Source organism: Ciconia boyciana, chromosome 2, assembly GCF_034638445.1.
Source record: "Ciconia boyciana chromosome 2, ASM3463844v1, whole genome shotgun sequence".
Taxonomy (NCBI): Eukaryota; Metazoa; Chordata; class Aves; order Ciconiiformes; family Ciconiidae; genus Ciconia; species Ciconia boyciana.
Window position 1 is genome coordinate 129,820,098 of NC_132935.1, and position 22,762 is coordinate 129,842,859.

The 22,762-nt window shown below is 41.7% G+C and overlaps 1 protein-coding gene across 1 annotated transcript in view; it reads left to right on the forward strand.

The window, feature by feature from the left end:
* The window catches only part of COLQ (collagen like tail subunit of asymmetric acetylcholinesterase), a 43,217-nt gene that overhangs the window by 18,165 nt on the left and 2,290 nt on the right, over nucleotides 1–22,762 (forward strand). The window contains exons 4-16 of the mRNA XM_072854046.1: nucleotides 75–119; nucleotides 835–861; nucleotides 2,528–2,599; nucleotides 5,001–5,063; nucleotides 6,060–6,086; nucleotides 6,740–6,784; nucleotides 7,571–7,606; nucleotides 8,544–8,624; nucleotides 13,093–13,189; nucleotides 14,974–15,113; nucleotides 17,996–18,115; nucleotides 18,727–18,847; nucleotides 21,160–21,262. Coding sequence (XP_072710147.1) covers nucleotides 75–119; nucleotides 835–861; nucleotides 2,528–2,599; nucleotides 5,001–5,063; nucleotides 6,060–6,086; nucleotides 6,740–6,784; nucleotides 7,571–7,606; nucleotides 8,544–8,624; nucleotides 13,093–13,189; nucleotides 14,974–15,113; nucleotides 17,996–18,115; nucleotides 18,727–18,847; nucleotides 21,160–21,262 — 977 coding nt within the window. The remainder of the gene's footprint in view (nucleotides 1–74; nucleotides 120–834; nucleotides 862–2,527; nucleotides 2,600–5,000; nucleotides 5,064–6,059; nucleotides 6,087–6,739; nucleotides 6,785–7,570; nucleotides 7,607–8,543; nucleotides 8,625–13,092; nucleotides 13,190–14,973; nucleotides 15,114–17,995; nucleotides 18,116–18,726; nucleotides 18,848–21,159; nucleotides 21,263–22,762) is intronic.

The window sequence follows — 22,762 nt, forward strand, 5'->3', positions numbered from 1 at the left end:
CCTCTACAGGGCCATGGGTTGAGGGAAGGCAACTACCAGTGCCGCCTTACTAATGCATTCACTTTTCTCCCTAGGGTCCACAAGGAATTCCTGGTATAATGGGACCAAAAGGGGAAAAAGTAAGTGTCTGTGTTATGGAGTTTGGTGTATTTTTGAGGGGGGAAGGAAAGAGATGTGGGGGCTTGTGTTCACTTTTTTCCTTGTCTACTTAGTCGATGGTGGGCCTTTTGGATGTGGGGATTTGCTTTAATTTGAATGTAAAGCTGTGAATCGGTTTGAAGCTACAATTGAAATCTTCATCTTTCAATGTTCGTTTTCAATCTTGAAATATTTTTTTATGGATTCTCATGATAGCTACCTATGTCTACAGTATATGTTAAGAAAGCAGCTCAGGTGCACAAGTCAGTGATCTTACTGATCCAACAGCCTTTGACTGCCTTGTCCCTCTGGGAGGGCACGAGAAGCAGAGCTCTCCCATGTAGTGTTAATTGTATGGGTCAGCTCAGATATTAAAAGTGGTCTATATGTTAAGTTATGGCTTCAGATCTGCAAAGCATTTGCTCCATGATGATGCTTAAGGAGCCTTATACCTGAAGCTGGGCACATGATTACATGCTTTCCTATACAAGGGGGTGACTGTAGATTTAGGGCTGAAAACACAGGAAAGACCAAGGAGCTCCACTAAAGCAATTCTTCTCATTTTACCTCTGGAAGCAAAATCTTGAACACAAAGATATTCCCAATTTTTTTTTTTTTTTTTATAAATGCATTAACTAATAATCCACTGTGCTTCATGCGGTGCCTGTGAGACTAATATGTTCCTTTCTCTGGCAGGGGGAGATTGGCAGGCCAGGAAGAAAGGTATGAACAAAGGTGCTGTCTCAGACGCACGTCTAACACTTGACACATAGCAGTTGTCAGAGTGGGGTGCAGACAATAGTTAAATAAAAATCAGCTGGTGTTGAAGGTTAACAGGTTTGTGCTGCTTCCCCTGGTACCCAGGATGGGTGGTAGGGAGCTCTGGGCACAGGGCTGGAGAGCTGGGTCCTTTGGCTTGGAGAGCTGTCCCAGCTGGTTCGAATTCGACAAATTCCCTCAGTAAGAGCAAGCAGCTCTGGCCAGACTATTAAAACAGAGTGGGAAATTACCTGAACTATGTCTCTGTGAACAGCAGAGTATGGGAGCTATCATAAAAGGAGTACTAAAAAAAGCCCAAAGCAAAATCAAACTTTTTATTCCTCCAAAGTCTAAACAAGGCTCGGCCAAATACCCCCAAACGAGGAATAACCACTGATGTTTACACTTACAGAGTTTTGGCACCCATGCAATATGCTGACTATAATCCTATGCTTGGTGACATATGAGCCGTGATATATTGTCAAAAATATGTGCCCCTACATGTGATGAAACAGAATACGTTATCTCAGTTGCTAAGTACCTCCATTTAATGTAATTAACTTTAAAAGAAGACAGAAATGCAGGACGAAATCAGAGATATGCAGGGGGTAGTCACTAACCAGGAAAAGAAGTACCCTTCTAATAATATACCAAGGATTTCAACACCCTTCTAATAATATACAAAGGATTTTAACACCAGCTACCAATTAGTAATTCAAATAAATACAAAACACATGAACAAAAGAGGTCTTTTTCTTCAATCTAAATTGCAAATGCCCTACAGTAAAAAAAATATTACTTATATAAATTCAAGTGTTCAAAACAAGTAATGTCTCAGAGACAGTCACCTACCAACCTACAAGAGAGTGCAAACCTTAAACACAGTACATCAGTACTTACTCTTCTGACAAAAACTGGTAGGCCCCAAAAGAGAAGTTTTCCAGGTTGGAAATAAAACAGTGTAACTCCTGCTAAAAGCTGTCTGGTTCGTGGGAGGCCACTCGTAGCCCCAGATGTCATGATGACATTTCTAAGTTCATATTGTCAAGTGGTGTAAAGCAGTGCAATAGCACTAATCTGCAGCATTTTAGGAGATACTCAAAGAGTGATTTACAGGCAGTCATTAAAATAGATAAATAACTGTATGTATGTAGTTATTGCTAGTCATATAGTAGCTAATAAAGCGCAACTATAGCTAGTAATTTGAGAATGTTCAGAATAAGAATAATAGTAAATAAAAATAGGAATATCTTAGTTATATGTTTGGTTCTGTTTTCAATCTAAATTGGATTCGTGCTGATATAATTACATGCAGGTCTTTTTGATTTACGTCGTATTATTAAACAAAAAGAGGATTTAAGTTATTGATACTGGGGCTTTAGGATGATTATTTTGACTGCATGTAGATTTACTCTGTAGCTGATCTCCTTCTTTGAATCAGTATAACCTGGTATATTCTGTATATTATGAATATAATATAGGGTTTTTTGTATTTAAAAAAAAGGTAAAGAAGCATTTGCAGTTCTTTTCCTGAAAAGACTTTATTCCTCCATATCTCCTGTCTGCAGTGGAGGCCTGTGTGTAGGAATGATGTTGCATGAATTGTTGTAATCGATGTTTTCCGTTCAAGGGTAGACCAGGTCCCCCGGGCGTCCCTGGGATGCCAGGACCAGTAGGATGGCCTGGACCTGTGGGACCGAAGGTAAGACTAAAATTCACATGGGATCACCTGTTCAACATGATGATCTGAACACAGCAGTTGTCTCAGGAAGTCTCTAAACCACTATCTGCTGGAGGCTGGGAAGCTGCAGCAGTGCAAGGACACTCTGTGCTTGTCCCATTTCTTACACTGCTCTGCAAAGACCTGCCCGGTCTAGGTTTAGGGTACTGCACCTTCAGCCTAGCCCCTGTAGCACTTCTTACGTTGAATAAAATACATGAAAGGGAAATTGAAAGTCAATCTAATGAAGACTTATTGCTAACCACTGGTGTCTCACAATCACATGAATCAGGGTTTCAAAATTGGTCAACATCTTTGGGACTGTCCTTTACGATGATCTCTTTGCCTGACTGCATACTTCTTGGCAGCGTAACTGTGTGCCCATGTGATCACAGGGAAAATACCAGGTTGGTGTCAGGGGAAAAAGATTCAAACCATGTGGATTGCTGATCAGATCTTTGAAGTTCATTCCCATGCAAACAAACATTACTCCTGTGATTTTTCATAGCCAACAGCAGAAGAGATGGCAGGACATGCTTTGCTGCTGCAGAGTGGTTGCTTCATCTGCATTTATTATAAAAAAGCTGAAGGACAGTCCTTTACTGAGTATTACCTTATGCAAAAGGTATGCAGCTCTTCACAGGAGCCACAGTGTATGGAGTTTCTACTGGGACTTTTGAGATAGATAACTTACTTTTCTTCAATCCAGTATGCATCAGACAAAAGGACTGCACACAATGTTTAGTTCACAGCTGCATTTTCCAGTAAATCTTTGACTCTTCATTTGTTCCATGAAGGTTGGTGCCCCCACCTCAGAGGATGTGATGCAGTAGCTCTTGCTACTGCAAGAATAATAGTAGATGACTTCTGAATTCAAGCCACACGTGGGAAGCAGACCCTCAAGCTCTCCACAGCTATGTTAGATGAAGAACATCTTATTATAGTATGTGGGAATGTAGGCAAGCAATAAGAGACTACGTACAAAAAAGGAGCCAATGTTCACTTTGAACATTGTGAGATGAGAAATGGTGTGTCCCAAAATGCAGTGTGCTGTGCTTTCTCACAGTGGGAGCAGTGAGGGCAGAAGGTCCAACTACCTCAATCCCTCACAGTCTGATTACTGAGAGCACAGCAGTCAGAAAACACATTCACTTGGCCTTTTCCTTATATAAGCTCTAGTTTTATTTATGAAGTCTTCCTAAGTTTGATTTTATCTCCTTTTTGTCTATTGTTATGCTTTTTCATCACACTCCTAGAAGCATCCCTCACATTCAGTAGTAATACTTTTTCCTATACTTTGACTGCAAGTCCTACTTGCTGTTTGATTCCAATTCTTCTGCTTTTATTGTCTCCTCTGATACCTGTCTCCTCTGTTCTTTAGATGGGTTCACACTTTCATTTCTTCTGATCTTTATAAATTTCAGTTTTCTGCCTGTCAATGAAGGCTCCAGTCGAACAGAGGCCAGCAGATCTCTGTGCTCACTTCCCTCGGTTGTGTCTCTCTTTCCTTTCTCTTCTTCTGATCTCTGATCTTCCCAAACTCCTGATACTCATCTTCACTATAGTCATTTGCTGCATCCTCTTCTTGCTGTAAATCTCCAGTAAGCTGCTGGTTGTTTTTTTTTCTCATTCCCATCTCTGTGCCTTCTATTTCTTCATCTGGGTCTCCTTATTTGTCCTCTCTTTCTTTGACACAGCCTTGGTCCAATCCTTATTTTTCCTACTTTGTTTCTTCAAGTCTTTTCTGAACTTCTGCCGGGGCAGCAGCCAATGTGAAAATCCTCTCCACTACTAGGACAGTGAAAGCCAAAGGAGAATGAGAGCCAACTGTATTCTGCTGGTAGGGCTGCTGCATGTCTGCGGGGACTACTCCGTATTTCACCCTAGATATAATTAGCTGACAGCAGCCAGAGAAGCTGTAAAGCCTTTCCATGGTTTACTGGCTCCAAACCACTGTAAAGCACATGATGTCTCAGAACTATGGTAAAAGTAATTGCTGTGCCTCCCCAAGCCATAAAGGCTTGCAGCAAAATACCTTTCTTTTCTGCAACTCAGTGGAAGTGATGCTGGGTAGAGACAATGCACCTTCATGCAGTAAAAGGGTGCATTGCTGCTGCTAATTTGCTTGCATGTCCTTTAATAGCACCTGGCAAAACTGAAGCACAAGTTACGCACCCAAGAAAATGCAAACAGAAGAATAAGATAACATATGAGGACTCAGGCAGAATACAATTGCACTATAGACCTCTGACTACAAAGCTACACCAAGGTCAGGCTTGTCTCAACTATTTGACATAAAACCTGAACTGCTAAACTAGCAGACATTCAAATACGACCTCATCAGAGAGCCACAATCAATAACTCTCTTTATTGACCCCTTTAGGGTGAAAAGGGAGAGTTGGGTGTGATGGGATTGCCAGGTACAAGAGGACCAATGGGCTCTAAGGTTTGTTAACCAAACAGTGCATTTTCAGACATTGGTTTCTAACGCTCTGCTGACGGCTGTTTCCCTCATGAATTTGCTGGAAAGCGTTTATCAAGATATATCTTTTCTAATACAGCTAAAAGATATGTTCGCCTTCAAGCAAGGTTATGTTGTCTGGTTGGGCTTGGCTGTGTTTCTGGCTTTTCATAAAAATGCTTTGGTGTAAATTACTCTAATGCAAAAATTTATTTTAAAAGCAAAACTTATATATAATTGTATTCCACTAAGTGTATCTGCAGCATTAACTTGTGTCTGCAATGTTTTCCACCCACCTCATAAGACTGTGGAGACCATTTTGGTCCTCTACTAAAACTATGCATATGTATTGATAGTTAGCACAATTACGTCTGGATGTTCTAGTATCTGTACATCACTGTCTATAGCATAGCCTCTGCCTTTACAAATTTAGGCCACAGTATTTTAGGGTACTTAAAAAAAATTATGTATTTAGTTTATTCAAATAAAGGACTGGAAAGAACTAAGCACTATTGTTTATTGTATGTTTCTTAAAGAGAAACTCAGTTTTATAGTAATCCTCACATTAGAAGATTACTTAAGTATAATTTAAGGATGTTCCACAGGGAAAAAAAAATAAAAACAGAAGAGGAAGATTATTGCTAAAATTATTTTAGATTATTAATTGTGGCATCTAAAGCTTCATTCACTTTCAGTTACATTTTATTTCCCTTGTTTCAATTTTAAAAGCAATATCAAACCTGCTGGCTTTACCTGGCTTTTTCACATTGGCTTTTGGGCTGAGTTGTCTTGCCTTTAATTCATATTTCATAGTTCTGTTTCAGTGCAATTTTAGAAGCTATAAATGTTGATTTGCATTTACAAGTTGATGCAATTAATTATTTGTGCTTCATTGTTTTTCTTCACTTTAAAGTTTGAAAGTCCTGCTTCTTGGGTAATCCTGAAAGTGAGAAGCATTAAAATATCTATCTTTCCCTTTAGGGTTTTCCAGGAACTCGAGGAGAAAAGGTCAGTGTGACAACAGAATATTGTATAATTTAACCATTGGAAACAGTTATGTAAAAAAAAAAGTAACTGTGGAAATGAAATTGAATTTTGATGGAGTTACGTCTAAAGGTCCCACTGAGAAATTAAAACAAGCATCGAGGAACACAGTCTTGTGGCTTGGGCTGGGATGCTAAAGAAGTGAGTTTTACAGCCCATCTTCTTATAAACAAGTTACTACAGTGCACCTCACTACAGTTTCCCTATCTGTAAAATGGGTATAACAATCCTTAATTGTTGGTCTGGTTTATTTAGGCTATATATACTTTGGCACAGAGACAGTTTTTACTGTAAGACCATACAGTGGGACCTGAACTTGGATAAAGCCAACTGGGAAAAAAATAAACTTTGGAAGTATTATGTCCAGGAAAGTATGTATTTAAAGTAGTTATCTGGGGAGAATGAGTCTCTTTTCGTACAAGCCGTACTCTTAATTCTGTTATAATATCAATGAAAGTAATACGGGAACATTTTCAGATATCTACCATATACCTTACTCTGGAGATATTACTGTATTCTGTGTGACTCCAAATAACGCCTTGTGTAGGAGAAATATTTTTTGCTTCCTTGTGAAATGGCAGTAATTAAGCTGTTGTCACCCTGTTATCTCTCTCCAGGGATCCAGAGGTGACAGGGGTGACAAAGGAGTCAAAGGAGACCAGGTAATTTTCTTTTCCAAATGGCTGCGAGCTTTAGCTGAACGTAGACATGAGGACTAATGTACTTCTGATAGCAAAAACCAGGAGCGGTATGGAGGAAGGGAGCCTGGAGGCATCTTCCTGGGAGGGCAAGAGTGGTGAGGGCAGGCAGTGGTCCTACCTGACGGGAAGGCAATGGGGCAGCCTCCATGTCCATGTGCCCCCCAGCCCCTGCGCATAGTGGGGTGATGAGGCAGAGGGGGATTTCCCTGGAGGTAACCTCAGTCTTTCCTGGCCTATGCAGTCCAGAACCACGACAGCTTGCCAAAATGCCTTTAGCTGGCGATATGATAATGTTGTGAGGGGAAAAAAAAAAAAAAGAAAAAAAGAAAGTGAGATTCTTGACTCGGGGGTTCTTTTAACTAAGAAAGGAAAAACAAAACGCTTTTGGTGTAAATGGAGAAATGCCGTTCCCAAATGCAGGCTTTGGGAGTTGGCCAGGTAGCAGGGTTGCCTGTAGACAAAGCACAACCAAGATGTTTTTGCCAGAGGAGAGGAAGCAGGCAGCAGAGGATCAGATGGAGGAGTAGTGTTACCATACAAAGGGCTTTACAGTAAAATGTTGCTTATAGTTCTCCACCTACTGCATCTCCACCATACTACATCGACCTACACAGTGCTGAGTCACAGTGCAGGTTTTTGTAACCGATATCAGTGCATGGCACTTGATTTTCTTCCCTCCAAGGAAGGTGCTGCTTTGTCAAAGATCACTCCACATTTTTTTATGCTTTTTCTCCTTTTACTTTGTAGGGAGAAATAGGCTTTCCTGGAATGCTGGGACAAAAAGTAAGTGAGCGTGATGTACTGGGGAGTTGTGTTAAGTGCTGGTAGAGGGTCAATGAATGGCTTCAGGGACATCCTCGAAAGTATAAGGCATTGAAGGTCTTGCTTGACTCAATGACCAACATTTCTTAGACTTGATCAAATTCTTTAGGCTTTTTATCTTAGGAGAAAACTCTGAGATGTAGCTGTTTGTTCTTGTTTCTCTTTTTTCCTGGAAGGTTGTTTTAGTCATAATCTTCCTCCTGTTTAACATGTTCAAACTCTTGATTATAGATTCATAACTGGCCTAATTGTTTGGGTGTTATTCACTTGAAGATAATAAATATTTCCTTCTTGATACTCTGAATCACAATGGCACTACTATAAATAGCAGTGGTAATACTGACAAGTTTCGATATCATCATTATTCTGTACTTAAAAAACAACCACAATTCAGATGTTTTATGAATAGAAATCATAAATGAGTATAATTTTATGACATAATCACATCTTATCTCTGAAATTAGGATGAGGAAATAATGGTTGCTTTTAAGGAGGCTAGAAGATGAGTGAATTTGCCTTCCTTTCCCTGAGTGATTTTATTACACGTGCATCTTAAGCACAAAGCAAGATATTGCCAAAAGGGTCAGAGAGTTTTGCTAGCCTTGACCTCCCCAAGTCTCCGAGCATGTTTCTGATCTTTCCATTTGGTTTCCTTTTTAGGAAAGGATTTTTCAGGGAAATTTGGGTAAATTGTGAGAGACATTTTTCACTTCATGCTTGCCTTAAAATATTTTATTATAATTTTGATGTTCTGAGAAACAAATGGTGCCAGCATTATCTAGAGGAATCATGCGAATCAGAGCAACATCCACCTGCTGTCTTGTATAAGGCAGGCATAACCAAGGTAATGTGCATTTCTGTACTTACATCCTGCTTCCTTCCCTCCACACCCACCAAGGGAGAGATGGGCCCGAAGGGACAATCTGGAGTACCAGGACACAGAGGACCTATAGGAAGACCTGGAAAACGAGGCAAACAAGTAGGACCCTGGTGTTTCCCGTTCCCGTGACTCCTGTTGTCTGTGTGGTTATGGTGTACAACTGTGCGGTCTGTGCTCTCGGTACCATGCACTTTGTGACACTGGGAGCCGACAGAAGCCCTGAAACACCTCACACGCATGCACAGGCTGCCCAGGAGTTAAAGCCTCAGCTTTAGGGCTGGAGCCTTTTCTGCAGCATTCAGCTCCCTGGCCGCGCAACATGGGGAAAGTTGTATTTTTCCTGGCTTGGTAATGAACTCATTGAATATAACTTGAGCAGACCTCGAACCCCCCCTTTGAATCCTAAGCAACACAGAGCTATGGTCCCAGCCCCACCTGATGTCTATTGGCATGAGGTCCAGGTCTCAGACAGCATGGGACATAACTCCGTGGGACCCTACGCTTTGTAGATCCCTAGCCCTGAGGCTGACTTAGGGAGCTGGGCTGCTCGATTTACAGGCAGCTTGGTAGGCTGCAATGACAAATGGGTTATATCCAAAATTCAACACATTTCAGCCTGCCCAGGTGCCATCCTCTGCCCCTCACGAAAATAGGTTCCTGGGAAGAGCAAAGGAAGGTTTGTAGGAAAACACTGGATTTCTGGGGCTCTGAATGAGGGAAGGATTGCTGTGGATGCCTCAAAAACCAGCCCCCCTCACCTCAGCTCCGGGCAGAGAGGCAGCGGCAGCATCTTGCAAGGGACATCCCATTGCCTGCCCATGAATTTTCTCCCTGGCTTACCAGTGCAAAGAGCTACACTACTTCTGCTAGCAAAAACACTGCTTGTATCCGCTGGCAGTAGCCACCTGTACAGTAAGGATGGTATGCTGTAGTGGATTAAACTGGTGTGTGGTCTATGGCAATGAAAACCACTGGTCTATACATCCAAACCTCAGTCCTGTATTACACATTTCTAGCACATGCACTAAGTCTGTGTCCAGTGTCCATTCAGGCTCTGCCGCTGCCACCAGGCGTGCCTGGAGGATGCTTTCTGTCCATGCCATCCAATTTGGTTGAGTCAGGCTTTGCCCAGGCCCAAGTGTTGGTCAACACAGATCAGCTTGGAACCAAAGCACTAAAACACCCTCTCTGTTTCTCCCATTTCCTCTGTTAACATGAAACCAAGATTGATTTGTTAGACTGGATATTTATATGGCAGTTCTCACCATAGTACTGCATGCCAGGGACATATTCTTCTGCTCTGAGAAAGGTCAGGAAGACACATAGTGACCTTAAGGGATGGCAATCTTGTATGGAAGCCATTCAGGAATGGGGCGGTTGACAAATGGTCCTTATTTAGGGCTCAAAATAATAATGCTGGTGGAACTATTTTTCTCAGACTTTCAGATGAATTGTAAAGACCAGGAATTGTGTGTAAATTTGATACTGACTCCTCCACCATAGCGTTTTCCAAGGAGGAGGCAGCAATATTGGTATAGTTACCTGTTAAAGTCACCAAATGGGCCTCTTTGAGTGCACCTTTCCTTGTGTATTTATTCTAAGCAATGATATTGGGGGTGCAAAGGAGACCAGTTCCTGGTGCTCTGAAGTGTCGCCTGCAGAGCCTGTTTCTTTCCGCTGACTGACAGGAAGGGAATCTGTTCTCACTAGACCGACTTTGTTGCTCATGTGCATCTACTCAGATACAGGAACTTGTAGATGCCGTGGTTAATGGGCTTAGCTGCAGGCATTTTATTTGCAGTCTGGTTATGCCCAGCATTGCAAACAGCGGCACATGCTGCTTCACTGTTGCTCTGATGCCGGCAGCTAATATCTGAAGGGAAAGAATAGCCCAAGTGGGGAAAATTAAAAAGTTGGGTGTTGGGGAGGGAATAATAGGTCACCAAGTAAGGAAGGTATGTGCAATCTAAGTCTGCTAGATTACCCAGAAGAAATATGGTTTTTGTCCTTTATTTGTCAGTTTTTAAAAGCTGATGCATGCTCTTTGCTGGTTTGGTTTGTTTTGTTTTTTGTAAACTGTGCTACCTCTGTCCTGCCAAAGTAATGTGCACAGAATATGTTTCCATAGCGTAAGGCAAAGAGAAGATGTAGCGCCTGCAGATCAACTTGAACACAGTGCACTCCTTACTTGACCTTAGGTGTTTTGTCATATTACACAGTGTCTTAATCAAAAAGTGGTGATGTAAGGTGTGTCATAATTTAAAGCAACAATCAGCGTGACTAAAAGAACTATATTCTGGCCCTAACTTAGGATTTCCAGGCCCAAGGCTCAGTACACAAACCCCTTTCTGGTGCCCTGAGAGCAATTTCGGCATTGATCTTCTGCAGGGAAACTGGGCTTCCCTCTGTAACTGGTGAACTAGCTGTTTCCTTTCTTCTTTTCTAATCCTTTGAAAAAACTTGAGAGTGGTATTTGAAGGCTCTACAGCTCTGGCTGCTGCCTTTAAGTGCTGTAGTTACCGTCTGGCTGTTTGTTCAGCTGAGAGGATAGTTTCCATCAACATGGGGCCATTTCCTGTCTCTTGATCCAGCTGACATCCCTAGATAAAAGCAGCTAAATTAGGAAGGTGTCACTTCCACTTCCATTTTGAGATACGTCTTGATTATCTCACTGCCTTCTTCAGCTCTCCTCTGCCTCTGGGGCAGGCTCTTCCTAAAAGGTGGCCAGGAGGTGGGAGTCACAAGTCACAGCCTCATTGCCCTCTAACTGAGATATAACACCCAAAGCTTTGAAACTTGGGAATTGACCCTAAGGAGAAAGTTCAGCATTTCAGCCTTGATCAGGAAGAATGACTTAGAGCTTCAGATAATGTTACTTTGAAAGAAGGGAGAGGAATATAAATATTGTCCATGGGAAAAGCTTTTCTGAATGCCATGGGTGCATGTGAAAAGAAACAAGGCAAAGATATTTAATATAAATCTCTGTCAATATTATTTAATCTATCTGTGCTAAACAAGAAAGCATTAAGCAATCATTCCTCCAAAGCAGGAGACACAGCAGACAGCTCGTTTTCAGGCAGTACATGTCCGACTGGCCCTGGCTTGCCTCTGCCAGATCGCTATTGTGTGGGGGAAAGAGATTTCCCACAGACTTCTTGGGGGCTACAAAATCCTGGTCTGCCAGTTCTGTGTTGCATAATGTAAGAAGTAATTAGGGATCAGCATCGCTGACATTCACATAAATCCTGGAATATTTTGATGGCACAGAGCTTACCTAATAGGATTAAACAAAGCAAATATTCAATTAGTTCTTTATGGGCCATGGCAAAATCAACCTTCCTCTGTTGAAATGGTGCAAGTGACATTCAAACGTATCCATGGGATACAACATATTATATAACAACAAATTATTTTAGCGTATATTACTATATATGCTTCAGTACTCTGAAATTAGACACGCGACCACTCTTCATGCACCCGTGAATGCACATTAACCAGACATTACACCATCTTCAAGGAACTCATCTCCTTTGCCATTAAAGGAAAGCTTACATAGCGCACATCATTTTTGTTATGCTGAATAATGTATGCTGTTACATAAAAATCAAATCAGGTATTTAAACTGTAAGCTATGTAATACACTTCTGAAATACAAAGCTGAGAAATCCAAGCCTTGGAGAGTATATGGCAGGAAGATAAATATAGTTATTTTTAATAAGTGTCACCATATTAAACTCAGGAGCAAAAATAGGAAGGTGCTGAACAGGTCTAGGGTGAAACTTCCAAATGCCTAAGGGTATGGCTGTGCTAACAAGCTCCCATGAGGCAAATTAGGGCTGATTTTACAGAAGCTATAGTATGGTAACTGTGTGTAAGCTTGTCTCTCATAGGTAATTTTACAGCATTTTGGAGGGACACCATTTGTCAGCACGCTGTTGCCACACGCTAGCTTGCACTTCGTAAAGCCAAGCTCTTGCTTGTTTTGCAGTGATTTGTTAACATAGCTATACCCACGGTGAAAGTCAAGGAGATACAGGAGTCCAGGCACCTAAAGTACTTCTGAAAACAGTGTGGGCCTCAAAGTCATTAGTGTGCTTCTCAAAAACTGTACCCTAAAACTGGGAAATGTCACTGTGGAAGCCCTTGCTGACACCTTATCGAATTTTCTCTTTTTTTCCCCGTTGTGTATTAGTGCAGTAACTAGGGATTTCTGGGATTACCCATTTCTTTGAGCTGCACTGATTCCTAGAGAGCTACCAGGGGTAAAAAGGTATCCTTAAAGAAAGGCCACCAAATGATTGGAGTCAGAGCAGGGTGATTCCTGACTCCACACAGAGCAGATCTGCTGGGACCATTGATGTTTAAGAGCAGAAGTCCTGCCTGGACGTGCTTTTCTGTCTCCACGTAGAAGAGGACAGAACCTCTTCCCGGGGGTGGTGGCTATGAAGTTCATGCTGCATGCTCCTATTGGCAAATGTCCTGGCTTTCTTGAAAGGGAAGCCAGTGCTGGCTAGGACAGGTTGTGTGTTGTTAATAATTTAGCAAATAAATGTCTCCTCTCTCCTAGGGACTAAAGGGAGACATTGGACCTGCAGGTATCATGGGTCCACCTGGAAGGCCTGGTCCTTCTGGCCAGCCAGGCCCCCCTGGACCTTCAGGATCAGGTAAGCAGGAGACTGGGTGATTTCCTAAACAGTCCCTACTCCCCAGCCCTTCCTGACTCATCACGGACGCCTACATCAGCCCCTTTACAAAAAGTGCTGCAGGGCTTCGTTTGCTTCTCCACTGACAGCAAGGAGAGGATTTATCCTGAAGGCAGGTCATGCCATCCTTGTCCATTATAAGGACTCTATACCTTACTTTAAAGCCTACGTTATGGCTTCTGGTGTTTCAAATACAACCAAAAACATGTGGTACCTGTGGGACTTTAGTAGATGGGGATGATGAAAAGCCATCTGGCAGCCTTGGAGGGACTAGTTAATCTCCATCATCAAAGGTCTGCTGCTTCTCCAGATATCCTGGCTTACAGTGAAAGATTGCAATTTCTAACCAGCCGGGACGTACTCACCCTGTGCAGCTCTGTAAAAGAAAAACAGATGAGACTCAAGTCACAATGGCAGTAAGGAAAGAAGGGAAGAGAAGGAAAGGGATAGGAGTCAGAGGGGGAAAAAAGGGTAGTGAAAAAAAACCCCTCTCTCTTTTTAGTTAAGAGCTGTAGATCTATGCTTGCTGCAACTGTGCGTGTTGTAGAAATCACAAGAAAAAAATCTTCAAGGCTATGCATGCATGTGAACTCTAGGCAGCTTGTGAGACCAAGTGTAGACATGATGGACAATACATGACTTACAATGTTCAGTGACGGTGAAGGCTCAGGTAGGGTTTTCTCAACCCAGATATATACTAAAGTACCTGAAAAGAAAAGCAAAACCAGTTGGAAGCTACTGTTGCCTCAAATGGACAACAGCTGCTTGCACTGTAGCCGATCTGTTCAACATTCCCTTCCATTTTGCTTTCCCTTTTTCTTCCCTTGCTTACATCAGCGGGCAGGAGGTCTCTTCCTTCTGGTAGTCTGGAAATGGTACATCTGTGAAGCTGGGGGCTGCTTCAAAATCTTCACGTATCTCATGTCTCCCATTTTGAAACATCTTCGTCCTGAGTAAAATAGCTGGAAGTTTTCAGAGGGCAGAATTTTCACCATGCTGATGAGAAGGCAGCCAGGATCCTGAGATTACTTTTTAAAGGCATTATTCCATCCACAGAAAGTTTATGTATCAGGCTTGTTAATCTTTTTCCTCTAGAATATAAATTCTGATCCTAAATTACCTTTCTGTAATGATGTCACTGCTTGCAGCATGAACATGTTGGCTCATAGTCTAATTCTGCAGAGTAGCGCATCCTTCAAAGTTTGAAAGTCAAAAAGCAGTATTTTTCTTAATTTTTATTTGTAGCACTCCTGTATTTCTGGTTGGGTTTTCTTGTACAGAAACCTCTAAAACAGCATCGCTCAAGTGGTTGCACAAATGCACAAGTCCAATGCGTTGTGGGTGTCTGCAGAGTCTGACTCTACTAAACTTGGTGCCTAGGTGCTGTAGAGTGATCTGTGTGTTCATCATGACCTGAATTTCTGTAGCTTCAAACAGGCTGACATTTATCTGGAAGTCCTAAGCAAATGGCCTCTCTTTTTCTCTGTAAAGTTGGTAGAAAAATTTAAAATGTGATCTAAAAAAAATGACTGTGGTACAAACCCTGGTCTTTCTCCTGAAGTGCTGGAATTGGTGGTTCTGGTAATCATTTCCTTCGGTTCCCAGTGGATTTGGTGGGAGCTGTGCATCTCTGAAAATTTAGGTAAATGCATATATCCACCTGACCTGTACTTTTTCCACTAAGGCTGCGTTTGCGTTTTGTATGTTAACTTCATAACAAGGCAACCTGGTATTTTGCTTCCTAGGGCAATTTGCAATAGGACCAAAAGGGGAAAGAGGACTTCCAGGGCCTCCGGGGAGATGTCTCTGCAGATCCCCACAGCATGTGAATAACCCGCCATATGAGGAACCTGTGTTTGGACACAGTTATCCGAAAGTCCCTGCGGTAAGCTGATTTTCTGGAAGAGGATGTGAGCAGTTCTTAAGTACTTTTATTGTAAGAGGTGGTATACTCACCAATATTTTGGATTTCACAGGGAAGATGTCTGTATGTGGGCAATGTAATATTTCTAGTATCCACCACCTGTGAGATCCAGTCGGTGCAAAACAGTTTGGTCTCATAACTAGTGTGAGGGTTGTGTGATTGACGTGCTGAAATGCAGCTGTTTCAAACCACCAGTAATGTAGCATGTGTTTAGAAACCTTTTTTCAAGCCTGAGGATGCTCTCTTCCATCTCCTACTGTACATATATAATCTATTCTTTTTATTTCAGTAAATTGAAATATATTTCAGATTGGGCAGTGAAATAAGCATCTCTTTCTTGCTTATTTTTGCTATCTTCTTCTGCAAAGACAGTGACTTCGGAATTGAATATTGACATCAAGCATTTCACATATACAATAGAACTTTTTCCCAAAGCACAGGCCCTTTACCTTGGACCAAAAAGGGGTCTCCACAAACCATGGCAGTCAGACTTCTGAGCTCCTGTCTGTAGACATACACTTTATATAGTTAGTTTCAATCTCTAGCCTTCTGGAAAGCATTTTTATGCAAATTGGACAAAGTACTTTAAAGGACAAGTTATTGGTGGAAAGTGACCTAGCAGTCTTTCATCTCTGATTTCTTTGGGCTTTGTAAATACTATTTCTGTATTTTTCCTTCTCCTGGTCCCTGCCTTATTATTCTGTGCATTGTAGCACTTAATCAGCAGTGAAAAGGCTACCTTGCTGCTGTGTACCAGCGCAGCCCAGCCACTCCACTCATGCAAGTGGATATTGCGCGGTGTCTGATCACCTCTGAATGACACAAGCAGCGATTAGCTTTGTTAACTTTCCCATCTGTCACGCTGTCAGAAAGCTGTTACAGTGTGTGAAAGGGGCATACTCACAACACTGTCCATTAAACTGGGTCATTGAACTCCATCTTTTGCATGAGTGTGCTGCAAGTCTTGTCAGCTGCTTGCTCATCCCTGTCTGTGTTGCATTACAAAAAAGCCCCATTATTTTTAAAACTTAACGGTGCGAGAAGAAAGTGCATAAAATAAAGGTGCATATCACATCACTATTGCAAAAATCTATCATGTACTTCACGGCATGGAGAGCTCATAGGATAAGGTATAAGGCTTGCAATATTCTGTGTAGGTCTTATGACCCTCCTTTTCCATCTGGCACAGTTTCATATTAGATCTTAAAAGACAGTAATAAGAGTGTAACTACCTAAAAAGTAAGTACCCTACACTATCTCTGTGAACCCTCATTTGATGATGATCAAGTGCCATTTCGTTCTCAGAAATGAGGGATGGCAAAGAGGCAAGCCTCAGCTCTGAAAGTGGAGCACTTGCAGAGCTCCGCTCCCCCTTGGCCTGCCCCATTTGTTTCACTCCCTTGAACGTCAAGAGCAGGAGCTTAAACGCTGCTATTATTTATTCTGTTCAGATCCCCATGTAGCAGCTTTGAAGCCTGCCTTGTACCACTTGACGACTATTGGCAGGGTTGCTATAGTTGCACATGGAAAAGACCCAGAGACGGTGCTCTGTGCCCCCAGTCCCGTGTTGCGTGGATTGCCAAAGCAGCGTCCTACCGCGGAACGTCCCTGGTGCAATCACCCCCTCGCCCGTCAACTCCTCTGGTGCCAGCACTGCCAGAGGAGGGGAGAGGCTAGGAAACAAAGCGCTGGTTCTCTGTCACTGGCTGAGGTTCATTCCGGTTTTTAAATCTTTTGCAATTTCAAGGGCCGGTATCGGTAACAGAGAGTTTCAGAGAGCACAGATCTGCTATTGATTTCAAGAGAAATTAGAGCTCTGGGGCTGGGACTTGAGCTCCTGAACACAATTGCAGAATCAGTTCTTTGCTGGCTTTCTATTTCTTTGCTTTCTTTCATTCAAGCTGAAGGCATTTTTATTCAATGCTTCTTTAATGAAATTGGCCTTTGTCGAGGGCTATGGGAATATTCTGCTATGTAAAAATTTCAGGGTAATTTGTTTAAAAAGAGCCAGTTCTGTCTGTGCTGGTGGGAATCAGGCTCAGCCCTAAATCCATTTTGCTCAGAAGCATTCAATTTGCTTTTTCTTAATTTAAAAATGGTTTGAATCTTGCTAAAATTAATTTGATTAAGCTGCTGAAGGAAGATATTATTATTTCCTAATGCTCCTTACAGCCAATTTCAGTGACTGAGACATTAAAAAAATTGGTAACCGAGCAGCTCGTCCTAATTTTTCCATTTTGAACTAATTTTTTTCTGTTTAATTGAAGACTTGGCTTTAGACTAAAGTATATGCATATAAAGAAACATGCATTTCAATGCCAATTAAATCTAAACAAAGTACAAACTAGTAAAAGATAAGTGAAGGTTGCATTGAGCAATGCATTATTTATTTTGTAGCCACAAGCATGCCTAAAAAATTATAGACAAACCCACAAAAAGCACCTACGCCCATATGGATTTTGCAGTTATTCCAACTTCTAACCATTTGAGCATCTGACTTTTTTTCTCAGCAATGATTGTGCACAAGTATTTGCATGATCATTACCTGTGGGTGTGGATTTTGAAATAGGGGCCATTGGAGCCACAGCTAGGTGCTTAGGAAAGACCATTCTCCTTTGGAAACTCGTGTTTCTTCTTATCAGTTGCAAAGGAGCCTATCATGGTCTGGCGGTCCATGGGTGTAAGTTTTCACGCTATTCTGTTTCTGAAAACAACCAAACCATTTTTCTGTGTAATTATTTACCTATTTGCAGATACATATGTCAGTTGGCAAAACCAGATTCCATGACAATCCAAAATACTTCTTGAGAGGGTTACCAATCACCTCTTTTTCTGTGCCCCAGATTTTTGTGGTGAATAATCAAGAAGAATTGGACCGGTTAAACACCGAAAATGCCTTAGCTTTTAGAAGAGATCAGAGATCTTTGTATTTCAAGGATACCTTTGGATGGCTCCCAGTCCAGGTGAAAATATGACTGTGGTCTCAGAAAACTCGTGAGTGTATGTTTCATTTTTAAATACAGAACATACTTCTGTACTTAAGGTGTCATACAGAATCAATGAAGCAAATGGAGAAAAAAGTCACTTTTGAGCACTGCCCCAACTGTACATAATTCTGTGATTTTTTTTGTCCACAGGAGTCTTAATTACTGAGGTGTTAACTCATCAGTGTTGCAGGTTTTGCTAACCTCCCTGTGAATCAGGCTCCACTGGTAAACAAACTGGGGCTGAATTTGGAGAATTACGATAGTAAAGAGCATTTTTTTATTTAATACAAAATAAGGCAAAGTTCACCAGGGTACAAAGTTGTGGGAAAACACAAACCCTGCAACCCCAAACCATGTATTTCCTTATTGCTTCAAGGAGCTAAGCTAAGTCCTGCTGAAATCATCAGCAGCATCCTTCTTGTGTCCACGGGACTTTGAATCAGACTCTGTATAAACCCTGGGAACCACCAAATAGCAGGATATGAAAACCCAGTTGTGGGATCTGCCTCCCAAATCCCTTCACCTCTGCTTGCTAGCCAGACTGCTCGTGGTCTGATTCAGTAACCGCTGTGTGTTTGTTTGGCCAGCTCACCCCTTTCTATCCCATGGATTACCGCTTCAAGGATGGTGGTACCTGTGGAGATGGGATCGTACAGGATGGGGAAGAGTGCGACGATGGCAATGCGGTTGTGACTGATGACTGTATAAGTAAGTTACGGCGCATCAAAAGTGACCCCTTTCTACCAGGGAAGGTGCATTAGTTGTTTCCACAGGGTACACTGCTGTGTAAATCACACGAGTGTTTCACACAGGGGAGCTTGTGTGGTTTGTGGATCAAGTGCAGGCACAGGGAGAGGGAGGCACGATGGCCATAGTGTGAAAACTGAGGTCCTTCGTGCACCTGGATGCCACACACCAGCACAAGACAGAGTGATGCCAAGTACTTCTCATGCATCCTCTTTGAGAACCGGGTACCTTACTGAGCAGAGGTGTCTGCAGCCAGAGGAAAACCACTGCATTTCAGGAGCCAAATCCAGCAGCTGGTTTACATATATACCTTGCCTGGGTGCTGCCGGCTTTCTGGCCAAAAGATGTAGCATACCTTTGCAGTGCACCACAGAACCCCTTAGGGTAGACAGAGAAGCTGGCTGTTTCTAATAGTAAGCTAGATCCTGGGTCCAGTAAAATTGCTTTGGATTTTGTTATTCACTTGCATAGGGAAGGTGGGTAGTGGGATAGTGCATAGGGTAGTGGGAAGCCCACTACCTTCACTATTAGGTTTATACAACCTTTATTCCTGTCTAATCAAGCTTCCTTTCATTTTGCTGGTTGTGGATAGCAAAGAGCATGTAAGCATACAAGCAGCTGTGGCAACTTTCACTTCTACCTTTCAGTGACATTTACTGCTTGATTCCTTCCCCAGAGCGCAGCACTCTACACCATCTACAGCTGACGCACAGCAGGTTTGGTACTCTGTTGGTTCTAGCAAAGGGATGCTGCTTCACATTTCAGAACAGCTATCAGCCAGCATTGAAAGATGCGATTTTTCTTTCTCATTTATATAGCCCTCCATTTTTTAGCCTGACTTTGAAAATGAGGTGTATGCAGCAACATTCTATGTGAGTTTGTCGATCCACCTGTCCATCACCACCCTTCCCCTTATAACTTAGGAATCCCAGCCAACTTCTCAATGACAACAGGAAAGAGATTTCAAAGGCAATTCAGTTGCAACAGGTATAAGGAGACTTATAAATAAATGCCTCTCTCAGCTTGCCTGACTGCAGAGTAATCCAGTGAGAGAGCATGAGCTCTCCAGGCTCCAAGCATGAGAAAATGATTCAATTAGAATTTGCAATCAACCATGGGGAACAAGCATGCAGGAAAATAGTGTTCATTAGTTGTAGTGCCTGCAAAATTGTACATTGTGTGTCTGGAGGCACACCGTGTTACTTTGTGCTATACACTGGGCAAAGCTTCAGGTCGATCGAGGTCTTGCAATACATAGACTTCTGACACTGATGTGACCGGAAGAGTTATCATTGAGTTACTCGGAAATGAGCACATTGTCATCATTCTGCTCTTGTGACTGAACCAAAAGAAAAAGGTTAACCAAATGTTAAGTGGATTTAATTGTAAAATAGGCTCATTATTCTTAGAAGCATCAGTTTCTGACAAACAGATCCTTGGTGCAATTAATTAATCATTTCTATTTGTAAATAACCCACTTTAACTCTTATAAACTCCCTATTCTTCAGTGTCCTTTTAATCCATTGGTTAATAGTGTCTCCGAGAAGACGTCAAAGGGATTTTAGCTAAATGAATTTGTTCAAGTTATACTCAAAAAGTTGAAGACATCAAAAGCAAAGTCCAGTTGCTAAAATAGCAAACAAATCCACAAATTACTGCAGCCTACATGCCAGTCATCATGAAAAAATATCACAAGGCCCACTCATGCACAAGTCAGTAGGAGTCAGCAGTGGGAAAAACAACTTTTTGGCAATCATTGCATACTTTTCTTTGATAGACAGGCAATAGGTCTGCATAGTTCTGTTCATACGTGGGAACTCACTTCCAGTAGATGCACATAGATACTGTGCAATATTGGGTAAAGGTCTAGCTTGGGATTTTCAAACCACTTAATGGCCTTAGAGTGTTTTTTTGAAGTTGTGACCTCCCCAAATAATTTGTTAACTGTATTTTATGCTTCCTTTAATTTGTTTTGATAGTAATTATCTATGGTAATAATAATTATTAGAATAAATGCTGTTGTAATTAGTGTTTCTGTATTAATTATTCTTAGTAGTTATCCATTCTTTCGCTTGGTCATTGAAATTAGGCTAAAAAAAGCATATTCTTCTGTAGTGAAGAATATTGCTCCTCCTAAGACAGTGCTTACAGGATGTCCTCCCCAAAATGCCTTGTTTTATGCTTTACCTTTAAAAATCTAGGTCCACTTACCTCACATGCCTCTTTTACATATGAAGTGCCTTGAAGGTATTTCTTTCTGTATTTTTCACTAGGATGCCGCCGTGCTTACTGCGGAGATGGCTACAGGCACGAGGGGGTTGAAGACTGCGATGGGAAGGATTTTGGACATTTGACATGTAAAACATATCTCCCTGGGTATGTATGAGCTGTCTTCACTTTGGCTCGGGGTTTTTGGGGTTTGGTTTTTCTTTTTTTTTTTTTTCCTCTTTGCCAGCTTTAAAACAGAAAAGTATTACCCATTTAAACCTTGTTCCACTGGGACCACTGCAGGTAGTGGGGAGAAAGAGTCTATCAGATTATTTCTGCGTATCGTTGACTTTAAGGGCTAAATCTCATCTCTCAGTAATAAGCACATGCCTCTTACTGTACAAAATGAATGAAGGTCACATAGATGTATGTTTGCCCATTGCTTGCAAAGATTTCCTCATTTGGTGACATTATCATTGCATTAATGTTCACCCATAACATACAAAGAGTAGGAAAGACCATGAGAAGGAAATGCTCACACTGAAGGAAAAAAAAAACCCAAGCCACAACCTCCAACCGACCTCCTGTTGCCCTTACCGTTAACGGGTACTCTAGGGGTATCTTTATTTCTGAATCAACCGGTCATCTATCAGCCTTTCCAAAGACCAGCAAATTCACTCAACAGCAGATGCAAAGCCATGTATCTGCTTAGCAATGATGTCCTTCATTTAAAACATCTGCTTATTGTTGATTTGCCTTCTCTGCCTTTGTTTAAGCAGCTTCCTCTGGTCAGCATTTTGCCTCCAACAGCAGTACCTCTATTTAACTGTCAGGTATTGTTACTGGCTAACAGGAAACATTTAATTTGCAAATGTAATTATGCGCAGAGCCCTCATCGTTCATGGAAGAATAGTGTGCTAATTGACAGGCATAAGAAACCACAGGATGTCTTTGTAAGTCAAGTGCTGTGCTAATCCTTCCACTGCACTTGTTGGAGCACTCCTGGTGTAAGAGATTACTAAAATCAAGACCAGCAAACCTGGCAACCTGAAACATTTTAGAGAGATCTCATCTTCAGTGTGGAGCTGTTTTCTACTGTGAAAACTGTTCCCTTCTAAGAGTCTGAAGTCTGGTGCCAAAAATAGCACCACAAAAGCTTGAGAACTTTTTATAAATTTCACTTCCCATGTATAATCAAGTTGTGAAGCGCAACTGAGATGATACTTTATTTTTGTGTGTGCAGTCCACAAATTATCTGCTAAACTAAAGACAAAGCTGTGAATCATGACTAAAATGGGATAAGTATATAAGCATGGCATTCCCACGGGTGTTTCATCCCAAAGCACCCTTTCCTCCAAGAGCTCTGCTGCAACTGATTTTCCCATTTTCTACTCTTTCCAGCCCCCAAATCCCTCCTCATATTTCACACACCTTCACTTCAGATTTTACGTTGGTTTTCTGAGAATGTGGGTTATCCAAGGACGTAGTTTTAAGGACCTGCTTAATGGCTGCTTAATCCACAGCTTGTGGATTATTTGATGGATGGGTTATTCACTTAGACATATGCTAGCAATAAAAACTCATCAAAATGCTTATTTTATTAACATCTCTGGTCAGGTCTTCAATAGGTAGAGTCACTGCAGCTCAGTTTAAGTGGGTAGAAAGACA